The sequence below is a fragment of the Tinamus guttatus genome, unplaced genomic scaffold (assembly GCF_059628265.1).
Source record: "Tinamus guttatus ecotype Peru unplaced genomic scaffold, ASM5962826v1 Tinamus_guttatus_pri_ptg000223l, whole genome shotgun sequence".
In the NCBI taxonomy this organism is placed as follows: Eukaryota; Metazoa; Chordata; class Aves; order Tinamiformes; family Tinamidae; genus Tinamus; species Tinamus guttatus.
The window spans coordinates 1,791,428-1,811,373 of NW_028288757.1; the positions used below are offsets into that span (position 1 = coordinate 1,791,428).

The following is a 19,946-nucleotide window of genomic DNA, read 5'->3' on the forward strand; positions in this document are numbered from 1 at the left end:
TTGGCCTTTCCCAAGGTGACCCTTTGAGGCAGCGGCGTGCTGAAGCTGTCCAAGGTGACACTTTAGCACCAGCTTGCCCTCCTTCCCTTTATTTACATATTGCATTTTTATGCAGGGTTGTGATAACACCCCATGCTTGTTTTACGTGGCACATACTGTGTGAAAGATCCGTTTTTGTCCCTTTAATGTCTTCATGTCCCGTATCTAAAATGGATACACAGCCTGTACCCTTGAATGCATTTCATCAAGAATCACGTAATAAAAATATAAAACTTATTGTGGAGAGCTGTTCCTACGCCTCACAAAGACAGGGGCATTTCTCCCTTTAAACATTAATTTTTACCCTCTGCACCTCGCGCAGCCGCCCGCCAGCGCAGAAGGCCGCCGCCTTCCTCGGAGCTATTCGGAGCACGCGAGACGCGCAACCCGATAGGGGCGGGGAGGAGGGAGGTATCTGGGCCGGGGCGCAGCGCCGCTGACCCGGGAGCGGGACGAACCGGCCGCCCGGGGGCGCGGGGCGCTCCGGGCCGCTCCGGGGCGGCGCCGCTGCCGCCTCACGGCGCCGCCTCACGTGACGGGAGGGCGGGAAGCGGGGCGGCGCCGCGGGGGCCGCTGGGAGCGTCCTCTCCCCCTCCCTCGCATGCAAATGAGGCGCGGCGCGCAGCCAATGAGGGGGCGCGCGGACGGCGGCGCAGGCGCCGTGGCGCGCGGGGCGGGCTCGACCTCGCCGCCCGCCCGCCGGGCCTCTACACGCGCCTCCAAGATGGCGGCGGCGGGCGGCCGGGGGCGGCGGGGGCGCCGCGCGCAGCGCCCGCTCTGACCGCGCCAGCTCTGACCGCGCCAGCGCGGCGCAGCCCGGCGGCCTCCGCGGCGCGAGCCGCAGCACGAGCCCCCCTCGGCAGCTGCTGCTGCTGCTGCTGAAGGGGAGCCCGGCGGCGCGGGGGGCAGCGCAGCGAGGGCGGCCGCAGGGCGAGGAGGAGCCGGGAGCGGGCCCGGCGCGGGGCGAGGCGAGGCTGGCCGCCTGCCGCGGGCCCGGGCCGGTGCGGCGGCGGCTGCGGCGGTGGCTGCCCCTGCTCGGCGCGCTGCGCGGCTGGGCGCCCCGCGCCATGTTCTCGGTGCTCTCGTACGGCAGGCTGGTGGCGCGGGCCGTGCTCGGCGGCCTCTCCCAGACGGACTCCCGCGACTACAGCCTCGTGACGGCCAGCTGCGGCTTCGGCAAAGACTTCCGCAAGGGCATCCTCAAGAAGGGCATGTGCTACGGCGACGACGCCTGCTTCGTGGCCCGGCACCGCTCGGCCGACGTGCTCGGTAAGTGCCCCGTGGCCACCACAGCCCGCGAGGCCTCCCCGCGGCACCGCGGGCCCCTTTGTCACCCCCCAAAGATCCCCCCCTGCTCTCAGCTGCCGTGTGACACCCCCCTTGCCCTCAGGCTGCCACCAAGAGGAGCCGCCAGCTGAGGCCCAACCTTGTCGTGACACCCGTCGGTGCCCCCAAGGCCTGGTGGCCCTTGGGAAACCCCCCGGGGGCAGCCTTGGCCTCATGGCTGCCTTTAAAGCCCCGCCAGGCTCTGCGGATCCCGCTGGGACGCGCGAGGCGAAGGCCGCGGCACTTCCTTATTTTAGCCCATGCCGCGTCCTTGTCAAGCGAAAGGCAAAGTGACATTGAGACCAGCTTCAAATGTCACGCGGCGATTCCGGGATTGCTCCGGGCCTGGCCGCGCAGCCCGGCCTGCCTCTGTGTGCAGGGCGAATCTTGAAAGGCTTCGGGCTTCAGCAGAGCCGATAATTCCAGCAAATCAATGGGATATTCGGCTTTTGAGCCGTGTTGTTTCTGACAGTGCTTGACCTTTCCTCTCTAGTCAAGGTTGAACGTGGCTAACTGAAAACTTGGAAAAGTTAGTTTTGGAGCCTCTGGGTGACAAAAATAACTTTATGCTGCGACTCTTCTCCTTTAGGAGAAACCCCCCTTCCCTCCCGTATCTACTGAAAAATGGTTGGATTTTGCTGAGGTGTGTCATGGTGTTACAGTGCCTGCTTGATACTTAGGAATTTTGTGCTGTTGTTGTAATTTGATTACATTTTAATATAGCAGACCTTATTGCAGGAGACCGTAACCTGGTGCTAGGTAACAGTGTTACGGGTGATTCTTACGGGAGTTGTAAGTGATCTCTTAGTTATCAAAGAGATAGGGAAGCTTTATCAATGCATTAAGTAATCTGCATCTCTCCCTCGTGCCTGCTCTACAGTAACTTTTTTTTTTTCGCTAGAAGTAGCTCTTGGACACTGATATTTGAACATGTGATTTAACCCTGGCTGCCCTTAAAGTTCATACAAGGTCAACACCGATAAATAGCTGAGCAATTGGTGCTCATGGGAGAAAGGCAGAGTCTGCCCTGCTGATAGTGGGCTCCTTGCACAGGCAATAGGGTGTATTTCAAACCATCTGCTCATGTTTAGGGGGGATTGGCCATATTTGGTAGTTGCCATATGTGGACTTGCAGCCCATTTTATCATCCTGCTGGAATCGGCAGAGAATTGCATTACTAAGTTGGTCTTTGCATTATTTTTCACGGCAACTTGGTGACAAACGTAACTGTAACTGCACTAAGGATCAAACAGCAAACAAGGCTTCACACCGGCATGTTTTAAGTATCAAAAGAAAAACAGAATTTAAATAGAAATCTTTTTTTGTGAGTCCATTTTCTTTTTCTTTAAATCCCTTTTATAATGCTCATGCAGGAATAAACCAAAATCGCTGCATATTCTGCAAACATTAGCGCTCGGGATGGTTTTTGGTGCAGTCTAAGTTGTTGCATTTTCTTTGTGTGCAGTTGGAGCCTCCTCCTTTCAGCTACAGCGATTGCCTCTTTGTTCTCCCTTTCTCAGCAGCTCCTTAAGCTGCTGCAAAAGGAGGTTCAGCACCAGGGTTTCCCTGTCCTCGGGTCTCTCATCACAATATTGTCACAATCTCTCATTGTGATGGGCCTTCTTGGACATTCCATCTTTTAGTGAACCGCGTAACGTTTGTACTGAGTTGGCACACCACAGAATTGTCTGGACTGTTGCCATTTCAACTTTCCAAATGATTACTGTTAGTTTAATGAATAGTATAAGTGAATATAGCATACACTAAGGGTGTTTTTAGAGAAGAGTGAATTTCGAGTGTATTGCTTAGATTTAGTCCACCCTGGTAGCCGTCAGGGACGGAGCCGTGCCAGATAATTAATATAAAATGATTCTGTGCCAATCTCTTGCAGAATCAACCCATGGAAAGTGGGGCTGTGCGGGGTGCGCCGGGTGTGGTGCGGCAGTGGAAGGGCTGCTCCCAGCTCCTTGGCATGGAGATTGCGGATTCGTTTTCCTTGGTCAAACAAAAGCTGGCCAGAGCTAGAGAGGCTGCATGTTAGAAGCAGAGATCTATTTAAATAATAATAATAATAAATGCTAAGCATGCTCAGTTGTTTGTTTCGTGTATTCTGCAAAGGTTGAAAATTTGACAGTGTTTTCTAGCCTCCACTTTGTACTTTCATAGTAACATCAACAGAAACCTTAGGGATGATCATGCTTTTTCCAGCCCTCCTGTAGATGTTAAAGACTCTATAGGGACTGTTATTGGTGTGCTTGAGTCTTTGGGTCTTTGTCTCTTAATTGTTTTTTTTCTTCTGGCTCTTGCCTACCTGTGAGATTTGAATGTTTTCTTCTTGTCCTGAGCACAGGAAGGAACAAGAAACTCAAAGCCGGGGTGTTTCCTTTGGGATGCCTCTGAGAAAAGGAAATAGCTCTGCTCCCAATGTTCATCTCTGTGCTTGGAGCCTCCTGCTTGATGCCAGTGCTGGCTTGTGCTGTCGTTTGTACCATCTTGTACCTTTCTGTGTGTTCACTGCAGCTTCTTGGCTGCCCAGATCCTCACATAGAGGATGAAATGGTCAAAATATTTGAATTATCTTCTTGGCTCTGTAAACATGTGCGTAGTGGTTCATATTTGAAAGTCTTTCTTTTAATCTGTCAAGCTAGATAAGTACACTTTTCAAAACTAAATCCCAAAACTTCAGAAACTGACACCTTCATTTTTTTCTAATTATCATCTGGGGGGATTTTTAAAGAATGCAGAGAGCAAAGTATAACTTGTTATAACAGATTTAAGTCTTTGTATAAGCATTTCACTTAACAAAGCTAACTTTTGAAACTTGTTTATAAATACTGAGATGTCTTGTGCTAGTGATTTTTTTTTCCCCCTTATTTTGGGGATCTGCCTTTTCTTGCTTATTCCTTATCAGGCTTCTGATGTCTTTGCTCGTTTTTATGTATTTTCCAAGCTGTTGTGTGACTCACTGCTGAAACATTGCAGCAACCGATCTGCATCCCGTGACAGCATCAAAGTCTGCACGGGGTGAGAGTTTGGGTGTAGCCAGGATGACTTGATCCGTGTTTCTAAACTATTCATGTCCCCTCAACAGTAGTAGGGAACCGTTTGTCCACTACAAAGTTAAGATTTGGCAGTTGTTCTTTCAGCTGCAAATCCTAATTCAAATCTGAAAAATAAGTATATCAGCAGCCTTAGTATGGGGTATAAACCCTGAGAGGGATGAGGCCCCTTGCTGGTTGTTAGTCTCACTGTATCAAGAAAAAAAGGCACCAAAAAAAGTAAACTAAAAACATAAAAGGAGTTGTTTAAATGTCAGGGTTGCCTTGGCAGTTATACATTACGAAGCGATTCTCTCTGATGCCTGAAGGTCACATGAGACCGTGTTAAGTGGCTTATTTGGTGTCATATCTATTAAAGAGATTGCTGCTAGAACTTACCAAACTAAAGCAGGGAAGTGATCTGAATGGGTCACCTGCTTGCTGCAAAAACGTAGCACGGTTTAGATTGGGTATTCAGTGTTTTGGAGAGAAAAACAAAAAAACACCCTACATGCAATGGTCCAGGAATGTGAAAAGAAATTCTCTTACTGTCACTTATACAGTTAACTACAGATGATTGAGAAACATGCCCATTAGCAGTTATATTCACTGACACACTTGTCAGTACAGCTGATCCAAATGTCAGCGGAGCTATTCTTAAGTAGCATAGTATGTAACCTCTTAGAAATGCAGCTGCCCTCCGAGGATGAAACTAAAATCTGATTCTTTAGCACAGTTTCTGTAAGAACAGATCATGCTCTGAAGAGAATTTGCAATTGAATGTTGATTTTTTTATTACTATCATTGTGGCACGTGCCTTTGCTGCTTGTTGGTGGTGGACAATGTTCTCTTCCCAAGCAGATTTTAAGAGTTGCTGCTTGAAAGAAAAGCAGGCTTTGTGAGAAAACACAGAAAGAAATAAGCCAAGCAGAGCGCAAGTACAGTAGGTGAGGCATTAATCATACTTATGTTGCAGGAAATATTGCAAAAATTTCCTGCCATTTACCTTGGTTCTTCGGAACTATTAACATGTGAGCCTGAGATCATTCAGATTGCAAGTCCTTTCAGTACAGCGTGTCTCTGTCCTACCTTCCCTACCCCATTTCAGCATTTAATTGTCAACTGCCAGTAGCAGTTCAGCTATAAAAAGTTTCCAGGTTGTTCTAGCTGTGTTTTTACAGAACTTCTGGAGATCACCATACCTTCCCGGAACTCTCAAAATCACCGAGTGATTTCTCAGACTTCAATAAAATGGATGAGATCCTCCTGTAAAAACCTGTTTCAGGAACAAGGGTGGGTTTTAACAGGAATAAAAATGATGCAAGGAGCTTCTGCTTTTGCCTGGGACTAGATGTGCAATTTGATTTTTGTTAGTTCCCTGTTACTCCTTTCATAGGTTCTTCAATTTTGTCTCTGTTGTCTATTTTTTCATAATTCTCATTTAGCTAGTTATTCTTGCAGAATCTTTAATGCAAGTATAGTTAAGGACTAGCATAACTTCTGAAATGCATAATGTGGATAAATAACCTTCCATAACCTTCCATTTTGTAAGTTATCGGTCAAACACAATCTGCCCTTAGGAATTTGTTATAGTTACATAGAGAAATAACTGTGTTATTTTATGTCAAAACTCGATAGAGGAAGAGAACGGAACAATAAAATTGCAATTCCCAACATGCTGCTGTTGAAGCTGCTAGAAAAGTTAGCACTGACCTGAAGCTTGTGACTTGCTTAGGAAGGAGAGTATATCTAGGTGTGTAATTTATTTTGTCACCGATAACGTATCAGAGTCCAGATAAACTGATTTGTGTTATATTTTGACAAGTATTAGGTGCTGTATTTTGAACTTCTGTGTAGTACAATAGATCGCCCCTTAACATTTCAGTCTTCTATTATGATGCAAAATAAAGCTTTTTGCATAAATATATCCTTTTGATGTTCTTTTATCAGTTGTTCAGGGCTAATTCAGGTAAGGAGCCTGAGACACTGAAAGCTCGTTAGGATGAGTGGAATGTCTTGTAGTGTTAATTGTGGTTGCATGCAAAAGCAATTCCTGCTGGCATGCTTGTGCCTGCCCGGGGTTGCTGTGTGTGCTGGTCCTTCTTGGCTGATAGGAGTTTGGAAAGTGACCCTCTTTCAAGAGATTTTGGGGACAAATCAATACGTTTGGATTCTGCCCTTGGCCAGCTGAACTTGCCAGCCAGCCAGAACTTCCAGTCCTGAAGCTGTTGGTTTGAAGCAGACTTTATAGTGTCATAATATTGTTCTGAACCTCAAGACTCTTTATGTTGTTATTTAGCCTGAACTAGGCGGAACATTTATATCTGATTTGAACTTGTACAGGGAAAAGCACATATTAGTCATCTGTGCCCTGGCAGCCTGTGCTCTGCGCCTCTGCAGTTAACTTCATGCAGTTTTGGTAGTCAAAACAACCTCAAGGTTGCATTTTAAGCTGGTGTTTTAGAACTGTGAATTCCGTTTTAACAAATTTAATTGCCATTATCTTTGTCTGCTCTCTTTCAGCACTGCGGTGTCAATCACTTGTGCTTTGTTTTGAAACTGTTAGGGTTGTTTCTCTATGAGAGATCTTGGTTTACTTGGCCTTTAAGAAGTTTAGGGTGAGCCAATTCTTGAACTGACACACGCAGCGAGTATTTAATCTGGCAGTGGTGCTTGTGTATCTTCCAGCAGAAGGCAGTGTGTTGAGGAATTAACTCTGTCACCAATTCTGAAGGGGCTGCATAACACGGTGAAATATTTGAGAAGCTTTCGCTCTTTTAAAGTAACTTATGTTGATTTATTTAAAGTGGCTGCTCATCTAGCCACAGTCATTTCATTATTGTACATGCACACTGGTAACCTCTGAATAGGCTTGAACAAGGAAAATCCAATGAAAAATTCGTTTTACAGAGTGTTCTGATTTGCTGAATAGCGTTAAAAACATCAAGGACTTTATACAGTTCAACTTCAGCAATTCTTGCCAGCCAAGCAGTTTATCGTAAATGTGCTATGATTCATATGTTTTAAGCTAAATATTTGAAGTTAAACAATGGATACTAAAAGACCTAAAGTTTTTATTGGAAGTGAGAAGATCAAAACTTGAGTAATCTTTTTTTTTTTTGACTTGTTAAAATAATTATTTTGATTTTTTTTTGTCTTAGTTGAATAAAAGGATAATATGGATCACTGTAGCTTGATCATTATTCCTTGGTAATGATACTGCTAATAGCAGGACTTAGAAATTTTCCTCGGGTAAGAGGAGAAAACCTGCAGTTGCATCAAAGGTGACCTCTTTGTGAGAGTGGAGTTCTTGCTTCTCTGGTCTTCGCGATATCTCACTAATACTTTGTAGCTTTCTATATATATGAAATGGCACAGATTTACACTTTAGTCTCACTTACATTTCATCTTTTTTTTTTTTTTTTCCAATCTATTGAACTTGACCTGTTTAAAATGTCACTCCTTGTCCATGAAACCTGTCTAGTTTATGCTGGGAATTTTAAATGCTGCTTTTATTTAAAAGCATATTGGTGTGTAGGACAGGATGGCCGCAGGTCCTGGGGAGCCGGAATCTCCTGGTGGAAGCAAAGCCCGGGAAGGTGCAGGCTCTCCAGATGGAGCTGTGCAGTTCAGAGCTTCCCAACTGTATTTTGCCCCTTAGTGTCTTTGATCTGGATGGCTGCAGAAATTCCTGGCTCCGTGCCTGGCAGGAGGAAGCACTCGCCTGCTCTGGCAGTGTTCATGTACCATGCTTAGGAGCCTGTAAGGCCATTGGAATTAATTGTGCTTCTTTTAAAGCATGCAATAATAAAGAAATCTTTGCAGAAACTCCGGGCTGTCTGTCTTGGGAAAGGACCATGAAGGGGGAGGCACAGGTGTTGCATTTAAAGCATATTTCTGGGCTTGTTCAGGAATGGGATGGTCCTGCTCCTCCCGTGCCGGGGATGGAGAGGAAATGCCTGGCTGTCTTGGTGATCCCTAAGCAGATGCTCTGTTCTTTGCAGTGTGAAAGCTGCCTTAGAGATACCCGTCCATGGACTGGTTAGAGGATACTGGGGTTGGAAGGCCCTGGCCCAATGTGCTGCTGGCTGGTGATAGCTTACAGAAAGCAGACGGGAAGGAAGACAGAAAAAGCCATTTCGTGACTCAAGACAGGGTATGAAATGTGCTGCCATGATTTACAGGTTCAGATTTCCTGCTTGGGTAAGATGTGAGCCAAAGAAGCGGGCTGGCATGCGATGCGTGTTCTGAGAGTCCAAATAGGTTGGGGTGATTAACCTGATCAGCTGCCTTTGAGGAAGCTTTCGTTCTTGTACTGTGTGGTAATGCTCTAGGACTTCTATTTAAATATTTCCCAAGAAAACGAATGAAAGAAATGGCCTATTGAGCGTTTGAGGAGACGACGTAACTTTTGATGAGCTTGTTTGTGACAGCGTTAGGACTCAGAAGTTTTGGTCAGCGATTGTCAAACGTCTTTTATTGCATTAGTACCTTTGTCACGGAAGGAATATTAGTAACGTGGCAGATGGAAGAGGTCCATTTGTATCCAGCCTTCACCTTCTTACTGCTATCTACAGTGAGAAAAGTTATAGCTGGGTTGCACTCATCAGCGGGGGGACAAAGATGCTCATCTGGTAACTTAATATAGAGCAGGAATCGTCATCACCCAGACTGACATTTCCCAATTTCTATTTCAGTTTCTATTTCAGTTCAGTTCATATTCTAGATCAGAATGGAAACTTTTTTCCTCCTGAGCTTTTTTTCCAGACTTGGTTGGCCGGCAGTAGGAAGCAAAAGGTTAACTCAGTGCAGAGCAGGACCCGTGGGACTTGTACAGAGAAGGTGAATGTGTTCCCAAAGGGGCCAGAGGAGCCTCCTTAGGTTGCAGGGTGCCTTGCACGACCCACAGCGATGAACTCGAGGAGCTTCCTTTGCTGTCCTTCTAAGAAAGCAGCACGGACAAAGCAGGTGTCTAAAAGGTTGTGCACTATTTTTGGGAGAAATCTGATTAATGTTGATAGGCTGTCCGGAATCTGGCTGTAGCCTCCTGCCAGATTATAGTTCATGCCAAGGTCAGCTCTAAAGCGGCCGTCTCGGTTTCAGAGAGCGCCCGATGTGAAGGGCGTTTGTAGATGAGGCAAACTTCATTCTACCACCTCGGTCAAGTTTTTGTGTGTTTTTTAGAACCAGGATCCTTTCTAAAGATACCACTCTTTAGCACAGTCCGACCTCTGAAATTGGCTCTTTGTGCCTTTAGCTTGAACAAATTTTGAGCTTTATTTTGCTGTAAAACCCTATGCCCCAAGTGATTAGCTCCTCAGAGGCTGAGGATTGAGGAGATTCTTACATTCTCGGAGAAAAAAAAAAATCCATTTTTTTTTCCTTGGGCAGATTGCTGTCATAGGTAATACCTGTTTTCACATAGTGTATTAATTCTGATGTCAAAAGAGATTGGGGAATTTTGGAATATTTTGGCCAAACAGGCAGCAGAAAAGCATTTGCTCTTGGTGGTTGGGCAAAGCAAATGGAAAGCAGAGCCTCGGTGAGCCAGTGATACTTGCTACAAAGAGCCTTGTAATGGCAGAATTAGCCCAGTTTTCCTTCTTAGCTGTAAGTTATCCTGATTTTTCATTACCTATTTGCTTTAAGATTTGGAGCGTCTTTTGTTCAATACTTTGTGCAATAAAAAATATATATATGGAAGTTCATAATTTTGTGATTGTACACTGTATTATTTTATCAGTCTGGCTTCTAGATGAAACTTCTTTATCTTTTTGATTTAAAAAAAACATCCGTAGCTCTTCTATGGGGATTTATGTCTCTCCATTCTGTATATGCCTTCTTTTGCAGTTAATTTGTCTAATTTTTTTCCCCCCTTTAATCTCCTGGAAATATCTTATTTCAGCCTGCTGAGCATCTTCCACACACCCGCGTCCCCCCCATAACCACAGGAGCCAGAATTTCACCAGAAACCTCCCAACTTAAGGACCGAGGATCCTCGGAGCGCTCGGATACCCGGATTGTTGGAGCAGGATCTGCTCCTCCTGCCTCAGCTCGGGGGCTCTTTTGCAGCAGCTGCTTTTCCTCATCTCCACCCAGCAGGGCCACCAAAGCCCTGATCGGAGCGGCTGGTCCTGCTGCTGCTCCGCGTCGCCCGTGGCCCTCCCGGCTGCGCGGGCTCCTGCTCCTGCTCCGAGCATTCCCACTTTGGCAGTTGTTGTCTAACCCTCTGCTAGCGCAGCTGCTGTGAATAACGAAGTGAAAATCGGCTGGGCTGGAGGCAGTTCTCATTTTCTTGCTTGGCAGGAGCTGTGAGCAACAAACTACTCTTGCAAGATGTGTGGGTCCCGGCGTTGTGTTGGTTTGTGTGGTTTTTGAACACTTCTGAAAAATAGAAGTTTTATTTTTGTTTCTACAGCAAGTGACGTTACCAAACCGAAAGCATCATCCTGCCAGTGATGGCTTGAGGAAAATTTGAGACAGGCAGTAGTGGGGAAGAGCCTCTTTATACTGTTTAGAGTTGAAAGGAAAAAAAATCCCTTCTTTTAATGGACTAGTGGAATGTTAATGTGATGGATCCCCAAGAAACACCCCAGTAGTTGTTCTCTAGTGAAGTCAGTCTCCTCATCAGGCTCTGAGCAATGGATTTTTACCTTCTTTCTGGTGGCTTAGCTGGTTTTTGAAGCATTACACAGGAGCTGATGGTAGAAGCTATCTTAAAAATGCTTAGATTTTTAATGTTTTTCATCCAGGTGGTGTAGCTATTGAATGCAATAACTGTGCAAGAATTCAGTTAAAAGTCTTATTTTGGTAGCCGTTTCGGTTGCTCTAACTCCTTTTTTTTCTTTTCTTTTCTTCCAGGGGTGGCAGATGGTGTCGGCGGCTGGCGGGACTACGGGGTTGACCCGTCTCAGTTCTCAGGGACTCTCATGCGAACGTGCGAGCGCTTGGTGAAGGAAGGACGGTTCGTCCCGAGCAACCCCGTGGGGATCCTCACCGCAGGGTACTGCGAGCTGCTGCAGAACAAAGTCCCCTTGCTGGGTAAGGCACCAACGAGGGCCGCGGGGCCTGGACCTGTGCTTTTTGGGGGTGGCTTAACTCTGTGATTTTGCTTCTAGGATAAATTTAGGCATTTATCTTTAACAGAAACGGAGATGGTGCTTTTGGGAGCATCTTATTTTCGTTTGTCTTGACTCAGGAATGCAGGAATCCTTGTTTATTTAAAAAGGAAAGCAAACTGCTTTTTGTGTTTGAAAGGAGGTAATTCAGCTTTGCTTGCAGAAAGTTGGCAAAATAAGCTTTGCTCCAGAATGTTATTTTGTGCATGCTTGTACAGGAGTGCTCTTTCTTTCTCACTCTGCCCATATATTTAAATGGGCACATAAACAATCATTTTGCATTTGAAAACTGTTAGGAGCTCCTGGCGGCTGTTTCAGCTGTCCAAACAAAATTATTTTTGCTGATAATAGTGATGGGATGCAGTTCTGCTCATTACTGCTCTTGTTGCCTTTCCTGTCCAACAAACTTAAAACCTAATTCCCTGACATAAAGTAGCTCATATTATACAGTCACTGACATTTTATTACTTTTATAAATGATGTGGAGGGGGATTCTTAGAGTTTTTTGGGGAGGTTGGCAAACTCGGGAATGCCCAGTGTATTCCATGCCAAGCGTAACTCCAGGCACCATGTCCAGCTGCCTTGGAAATTGTGAGCACATTGATAGGATGGCAGAATTTGGGCTCAGCTGACAACTTGCAAACAGAGCAGGTTTCTGAAGGGCCTCTGATGCACCGAGTTCCCCCAACGATGCTCCTGCTTCTCACCTGACCTTAGAACACGGCGCCAGGAGAGGGCCGTGCGGTCTATGTTTATCTTGTCTGCTGAGCCTGGGAACAGATGCTCTCACATTATATGCCCAAAGAACAGGCTCAAACCTCAGAGGTGACCTCAAGTGTTGCTAAAACAGCGCTGCCCAGTAGTGCCAGGAGCGTTTTGTGTGTTTGATAGCAGGGAACCTGCGCAGAGCGCGCGGCCGGCGGGCCTGACCTCTGCGGCGCGCGAAGCAGCGGGTGCTGAGTCACAAGATCTGCATTCCACACGTGGCCTCCTGGGCACGCTGTGCTGATACAGTTACAATTGGAAACTAGTGATCCTCAGTCTTTCTCCTTTGTCCAAGAACGGTATTTTTAGCAGTAGGAAAAAGCCCTTGAGTTAACCCAGCAGTGAATACTTAGGATTTACTGGGAATAAAGTGAAGAGAGAGGACTTCATTGGGAAGAATTCATTAAACATTAACTTCTCCTTGTTGTGCTCTAAGGCTTGGAACTTTGTTTATCAGACTTGAATCTACCAAATATTTAACATAAACTGAAGTGGGAGGAAGTTGAGGTGTTTTGTTAAGGACTGTTCTTGTATTACAGAACAATCTTGGGCTCTGTCATGTGAAACGTTAAGCTTTTTTTGTTTTCAAGATAGTGTTTTGACTTATTCTCTAAGAGTAGAGAGGTTTCTTCTATGCCCTTAAGAACATAACAAGTGCAAGTGATTTGCAGGGAATTCCTATGCTAGAAGAAGTGAAGCATCTGCAATGGGTGATGCCTGGGGTCAGCTGAGCCTCATCGTAGCCCATCGCAAGTCTGTGCTCAGAAACCTCTGCTAGAGCCTCAGGGCAAATATTTAGTTATACTTTTACCCATGATACGGGGGCTTCAGCTGCAGTCGGGAAGAAACGCTCCAGCCACGTGTTTTTCAGGATCAAAAGGGTTTTGGGACGCGTTGCCATCCTGTCGGCAGGAATTAGGGGATTTATGTTTTCTGTGAAGGACTTGGCCTGTGCGTGAGTGTCCTTGTGACACGGTAATTGTTGTGGCTTGCCACCGAGCACAGTTGGTGGCTAAATCCCCATGAATCAGGAATTCCGTAGTGTCCTCAAGCATGACCGGAATAATTGAGAGCACTGTAGACTTGTAGAAATGTTTTCCATTCTGTCTCGCTTTAGTGTTTTAACTAATCTGGAGTAGTGTTTGTCTCTGAAATACCTTTTCTTTCTGCTTATGGAGGTAATATCTTGAACCCAAGTCAGAAATTTTTCTTGCCATAGAAGATGGGTAGTGATATTTACTAAAAAACAAACAAACAAAAAAACCCCACCTTCTTCCTGGTTAAATAGAAGTGTGTTAAACGTGATTGACATTGTCACAGGTTGTAGCTTGGCATTCTGATGGCTTTTTTAGGTATAGCATCGTGTGTTGTTACTTAACTGGACTGAGCTCTAGAGAAGTGCATTACATCCGAATAAACTGTGTTCCTTTGAAATGTTCAGGCCTCTCTTGTTGAGACAGTTTGAGTCATGTGCTGGAGAAAAGCGTGTTCATGTTCTGACATGAATAGTGGAACAATAGCTCAGAACCACCTGCAGTTACTTACTGGACAGGGGTTCCTTACAGCCGGGGAATGGGAAGGTGTGGAAGACACCTAGCACAGGACGGTGCTGGGGGATTCGGTTCTTCTCATGCTCTCCAGGTTACTGCATCCTGCGTTTTCTGCAAGTCCAGTCTCCTATAGCAGGATGTACTGACACATCTGGGGTGGAAAATGACAAATAAGCAGGAATAAAACAGGTATTTGTCAGCCTAATGTGTTTACATGGATCAGAGCAGGAAAAGTTTTATATAAAATCGTAATGAGTGTTATAAAGAAGTTTTGTTTAAGTGTATTTTTTCTGACGTTATTGAGTATTTCCATATAGAATAAGCAGTTTTATAAGGCTCGCTCCAGTTACCATTTTCTCTTTCCTTCCAGGAAGCAGCACAGCTTGTATAGTAGTTCTAGACAGAACAAGTCATCGTTTACACACAGCCAACTTGGGAGATTCTGGATTTTTGGTGGTCCGAGGGGGAGAGGTGGTCCATCGGTCGGACGAACAGCAGCATTACTTCAACACTCCCTTCCAGCTGTCAATAGCTCCACCAGAAGCAGAAGGAGTTGTCTTAAGTGACAGGTAAGATGAGAGAGGATCTCAAGTCTCTTAAATCTTTAATCTGTAGCTGATCAACTCCCAAAGAGTTTTCTTGGATAACTTTTCTTGGATAGTGCAGCGGGGGGTGCAGGCTTTAAGTGAAGTATCCAGTCAATGCCTTGTACCCGTCCCTGTCTGTGTTTAAGGTAATGTGGATATTTCTCATCCTGTTCTAACCAAATTTTGCACACTGTTACACACTCTGTGTTTGGGTTAACTGTTACAGTAAGGACACATTCCCACAGACTCTGTGGTGGCCCCGTCGCATGTGCTGGCCCACAGAGGAGCTTTGCTCGCTGCGCTGGTTGCAGTGAAGGCTCCAGCTGTAGGATGGACTGTCCTGCACGAGTCCGCTCTTACCAAGCGCTTCCATCCCGGTCCCCGTCCGTGCTCCCTCGCGCCCGGTTGGGAATACCCTAATTTAGATATCTTGGCAGCAAGATAGCGAGTGCTTGAAGAACAGAGCAGGGGAACATGTGACTGCAGCTTGTCTGGGCTGTGCTTCCAGCAGCACATTGTGCTGGAGCAAAACGAGCACGCTCCGTCTGGCAGAACTCCGAGCTGGGAAGGAGTGTTGGGAAAGGACGGGCTGTGCGCAGCAATGGGCTGTTCCAGAGGCAGCCTGGTACTTGTGTCTTCCTTAAGCAAGCTACGACGTCAGGCAAATCACTCCTGAATTTGTGAAATCTCCCTAATAAAATGTTATGTATATATAAAAAACAAATGTGTCAAAACTTAGCTCTCAGATCGACGTTTATGCTCCCATTAGTGTTGTCCCTCTTATGAATACGAAAATAAAAAGATGTTTTCAAGGAGTTACTGCCTAGTATACAGGGAATGGAATAGGAATCTTACTGATTTTTCTTTTTTCGTTTAAGGTTTTAAATCCCTAGCCTGATGCAGATAGATTTATAATGTTTACTGCTCTTTCTGAAAGTTTTTGGAACTCCTCACCATTCTTGCCTGTGATTTTATGATTTCGGTTGCACTTGTTTAGCTCAAAGCTGCAGGGAAGAAGCCAGTGTAGGATTCAGAAATTAGAAACCCTAGCTCTAGTCTAGTATAGAGGCTAGTGGTTCATTTAAGTAACTTTCAGAAATTCCTGACCTATTAAAATGTTTTATTTTTTCTGACATATTGTGTCTGAAGTGTAAAGAAAAAATACAAGAAATCGATAATGTCCAGTGGAATTCAGGAAAATGAAATTAGAGTTGTTGCACAGCAAGGAAAGTGCAAGATAAATGAGCTCCTGCTCTTCCATTCTGAGTCATGATTAGAGCTTGCCGGCTGCTTCCTGTGCTGCTGCTGACATTAATTAGTACTTAGGCTTGTTGTCTCAATGCTCCTCTGGTATTTCTTATTTGTTTCCCCAATTAAATGTTAAATTTGGCTATATGTGGAGATGGGCAGACAATCTAAAGTCTATTAACTTTCCTGAAGCTGCAAATCAGTGGTGCAAAAGCAGCTCTTTTTGCAGTAGCCAAGGGGTGTGATTTTATTCCCCTTGAAGGTCCCAAAGGATCTTTTAAAACTGAAGTTTTTGTCATTATTCTGCTTCTGAGAATCAGGTTTTGCAGCAATACTGGCCAAAATACCCATTTCCCCTTCTTTGCATTGCGTGAAGTGGGAGCCGTAAGCAGCCTGAGCTGCTGTGGTCTCCTGGGAGGGATTTCCGGACACGCTTCGTTTTCCATTGCAATAGGAAGCTCCCAAGTGTTTGTGAATTGTCCTTTGGAGCAGAGCTCGGCTTCGTGGTTAGGGTGAGCAGGAGGGAAGCCCTGACCTGCCCTTCTGCTCGCTGCTTCCCATGGCGATTCCCTGGCAAAGTGGATTAGTGGCAGGATCGTTCATCTGGGAATTGCAAATGCAGATCCCGTGTGCGTGGGCTGGAACGCTGCCTGTTTGCAACCGCAGCTCCTCTGCTGCAGCTTTCTTGTCCAGCTACCTGGGTGCAAAAGCTTCACAGCTGCTGATTCTTCCCTTTGCAGCAAAACACGTAGCAGCAGCGAGTTGCAAAAGCTGCTGGTGTGCTAATTCCCCCTGCCCTAGCGCGAGCCGGGGCGCGTTTCTGACGCGCCGCGTGTCTCCACAGCCCCGATGCTGCTGATAGCACTTCCTTCGATGTGCAACTTGGAGACATCATTTTGACTGCGACAGACGGCCTCTTTGACAACATGCCTGACTACATGATTCTGCAGGAGTTAAAAAAGCTAAAGGTAAGAAGTGTGCGTGTGTTCCACGTGTCTCGCGTGGCTTTTGTCCTGGCAATCCCCCCGTTTTCTCAGAAAAAGTTCTTAACTTTTCCAGGCTGGTAACTGGCAATGTTCTCTTGAAATGGTAAAAACTTACTCAACAATTTTAATATGACTGAGAGTGTTGTGCTTGAGGCTATTTACCTGCGCACAGGAAAGCACCCGTGTGGGGTATCAGTATGTGTAACTTCCCCGAGGAAAGGATTTTGCTGCCGTGTGATGCAGACGGGGTGAACGTGTAGAATTAGAGTGCGGTTTCAACAAATCTGCCTGCCCTTATCCTGCAGCTACGCGTCGGGAGCGGCGTCAGGAGTCTGCCCTCCCAACCAGCTCTCCAGAGGCCCTGCCTGGACACGCACGCGGCTGCGTCTCCCTCTCTGCAGTCACCACCATCCATCTTCCCCATTCGTTTTGTTGCAGTATTCCGACCTGGAAGTGAACAGCCTATAGATAGGCTGTAAAATTAAAAAGGTGGTTGTAGCAACAGGGAAACTATTGCAGAGGCTTCAACCAAGCTGGCAGTGGCAGTGAGAGCACAGGAGGTGCTCTGTTGGGGGACACTTGTTTGCTGGTCACTGGCCTGTGGGGCTGGTAGTCACCCTATAGGGAGATGATATTGGGGTTTGCTCTGCTCCCGCTTTCCTCTCTCGGCCTGAGGGACATGAGGGTTTAATTCTCCTAAGAAAAGGTTGAGCTCCACCTATTGGGTGATCTAAGTAAGGCCCTCGTGTGCTGCCAGGGAATTTGGGCTTTCTGTTCAATTAAAATATAATTACACCTGAGCCTGTTTTGGGCGGGTGGAACGGTGCTCTCCACGTGAACTGCCTGTATCAGCTCTCAGATCTGTTTCCCCCAGGTAAGACCGTGCAGTCTACTTCACATATTAGTCTTCTGAGCATTCAAAATGTACATTTTCTTTATAAAACACGTCTATAGCTGCTGTTAGGGAGCAGGTTCAGACTTGAGTTCTGAAGATGTGCCCTTCTAGCCCAAATTCATAAGGCCTAAAACACCGTGTAGGCTCCATTCACACTAAAGGCGGTAACGAGTACCCGAACTTGAGAGCACTTTTGCAGCTGGGTGTCTGTAAAGCTGACGTATCTCTAACATGGCTACTCAGAGAATTCCTTACTGAAATAATTCCCATAAATTTCATAACTTCTTTATAACCTTTCCTAACTTCTCGTTAATGTAGAACTCGAACTACGAGAGTATACAGCAGACTGCAAGAAGCATCGCGGAGCAAGCGCACGAGCTGGCCTATGATCCCACTTACATGTCACCGTTCGCACAGTTCGCGTGTGACAACGGGCTGAACGTGAGAGGTGAGGTGGCTTCTTCTCCCACTCCTGCCGTCCTCGAGAAATCTTAGGCTAGAAAGTGAATTTCTGGTACCCTAAAACCTGATAACGAAAGCACAGCGTGAAGAAACGCGCGTGGAGCCGGTCTGCCCCGCCAAGGGCTTCGTGTCTGCCAAGGGGCCCGGGCAGGGTCCGGCGCGTCGGAAGCCGTCGGGAATTCCGGGAGCGCAGCTGGGCCGTGTAGCCTGTGCTCTCCCGCGCCAGGAATCCAGCCCGGAACAAACTCGCCAGGCTCCCAGGGAGCTGTTCTTGACTCGCTCCTTGGATTAAGGCTCTTTGCGGGTTTCTGTGTTCTTTTGTCCTTTCAACATTATTATTCCAGTCCCCATCTCAGCCTTGTCTGTATTTTGTGTGCTCTGGAAAGGTCACTAACACATGGCAGAGTTCACAGTCCTATTAAATATATGTTTAAAAACATCTGTCCTCAGTAACTCTGTATGAGGAGGACAGGGTTTCCTGCAAGGCTCCTTTCCTAAAGGCTGAGGCAGCGGCTGTGGAGCAGGAGCTCTGCACAGAGCCTGATCTGCTGTGGACAGATGCAGAAGGGACCTTGTGCCTGTGGTGCCCACACAGTCACTGCAGCTCTCCAGTCCAAAGGACTGCTTGAACCTCTGCATAATAAAATACCTTTTCTCTGAGCTAGATCTATACAATTCGAGTGTATCATTCCAGTTACTGTTCGGAAAAGTGGTTATTAAAAATACTAAAGAGCTTTTGAAAGGATTTTCAATAATGCAGTGCTGGAGAAGATGCTAAGGAGATGCCTCAGTGTTTGATTTACAGCAAATTCCTGAGAAGATGCTTGTTTTTTGGAGCTTGACTGTAACAAATCAATTTCAGTTAATTAAAAAAGGGGGAAAAAAAATCTGTGTTGGAGAACAGGCTTTCTGCTCTGCTGGCTAGCAACAGTGTCCAAGGTTCCATCTCCTTTTACCGGCTTGGTCACAGTGCTGCTCTTTTGTGCCCTGGTGAGTGTTGTTGCTGCTCCTTGTTGCCTTTGGAAAGGAAGGGAAGGAAGCAGAGTTCTTGTCTGCACAAAACTATTTCTGAGTATTTGAACCTCTTCAGAATGAGCTTTCAGGAGGGAAGGAGCATATACCGAGAAGCTGTATGAGGTGACCCACTGCGGTTTGATGAAATAGTTTCATTTCTCTTATGTTGCAGGGGGAAAACCAGATGACATCACCGTCCTTCTTTCTATTGTAGCTGAATACACAGACTGACTCGCCGGGAGCGTCGGCCTCGCCGTCCCGTTGCCCTGGGCTCCCGGCCTCGCGCGTCCGTGTCCTGCTGGCAGGATTGCTCCCTTTCCTTGCCGCTGAGCTCGGCAGCCGGTTCCCAAGCGCGTTGCCTGTCCCGAGACACAGCCGAAGTCCTTGTCAAGAACCACTCTTGTAGCACACTGGTGTCCGCCAGCAAGAAGTGCAGAAGCTCGAGGCTTCCGCCTGCCCTTCCGAGCTTAGGGATTGTCCGTAGACGGGGGAGGATCAACCGCACGTTCATCCTGCATTTGAAACGTGACTTTCAAATGGGTAGAATTGGTCTATCATCATTCAAGCTAGATTTAATAGAAGAAACCTCTGCACGAGGGTGTTACTCTATCTCCTAGAAACGTTCACTATTCATTAAAGGGTATGTTACAGAACACAGAGCATAGTCTTGTTACAGTGATAGCTGAGGTTTTGTGTTCCCAAGCTCCAGTTTTCAGGAGACTTTAACTGCTGTAAACACTTTGCTTTTGCCATACATGGTGTCAGCCTAGGAGCCTTTTCTAGTACAAAATTTCGGAAAACATACTTAGTTCAAGTTATATGGATGCAAATGTGTTTTGTGATTTCAGGTGCTTTACTGTGATCTTAAAAGTTCAGCAGATCATTTGTCCGTAATGGGCCGGCTATCTGGATGTTTTG

General features: G+C 46.4%; 1 protein-coding gene across 1 annotated transcript; it reads left to right on the forward strand.

Annotated features, from left to right (window-relative positions):
• Positions 1–1,061: 1,061 nt before the first annotated feature.
• Positions 1,062–19,264, forward strand: PPTC7 (protein phosphatase targeting COQ7). The gene is made up of 6 exons (XM_088525108.1): positions 1,062–1,308; positions 11,265–11,444; positions 14,207–14,405; positions 16,516–16,639; positions 17,871–18,000; positions 19,201–19,264. The coding sequence occupies exons 1-6, from the start codon at positions 1,107–1,109 to the stop codon at positions 19,257–19,259; spliced, it is 894 nt and encodes a 297-aa protein (XP_088381234.1). The 5' UTR covers positions 1,062–1,106; the 3' UTR covers positions 19,260–19,264.
• Positions 19,265–19,946: the final 682 nt, after the last annotated feature.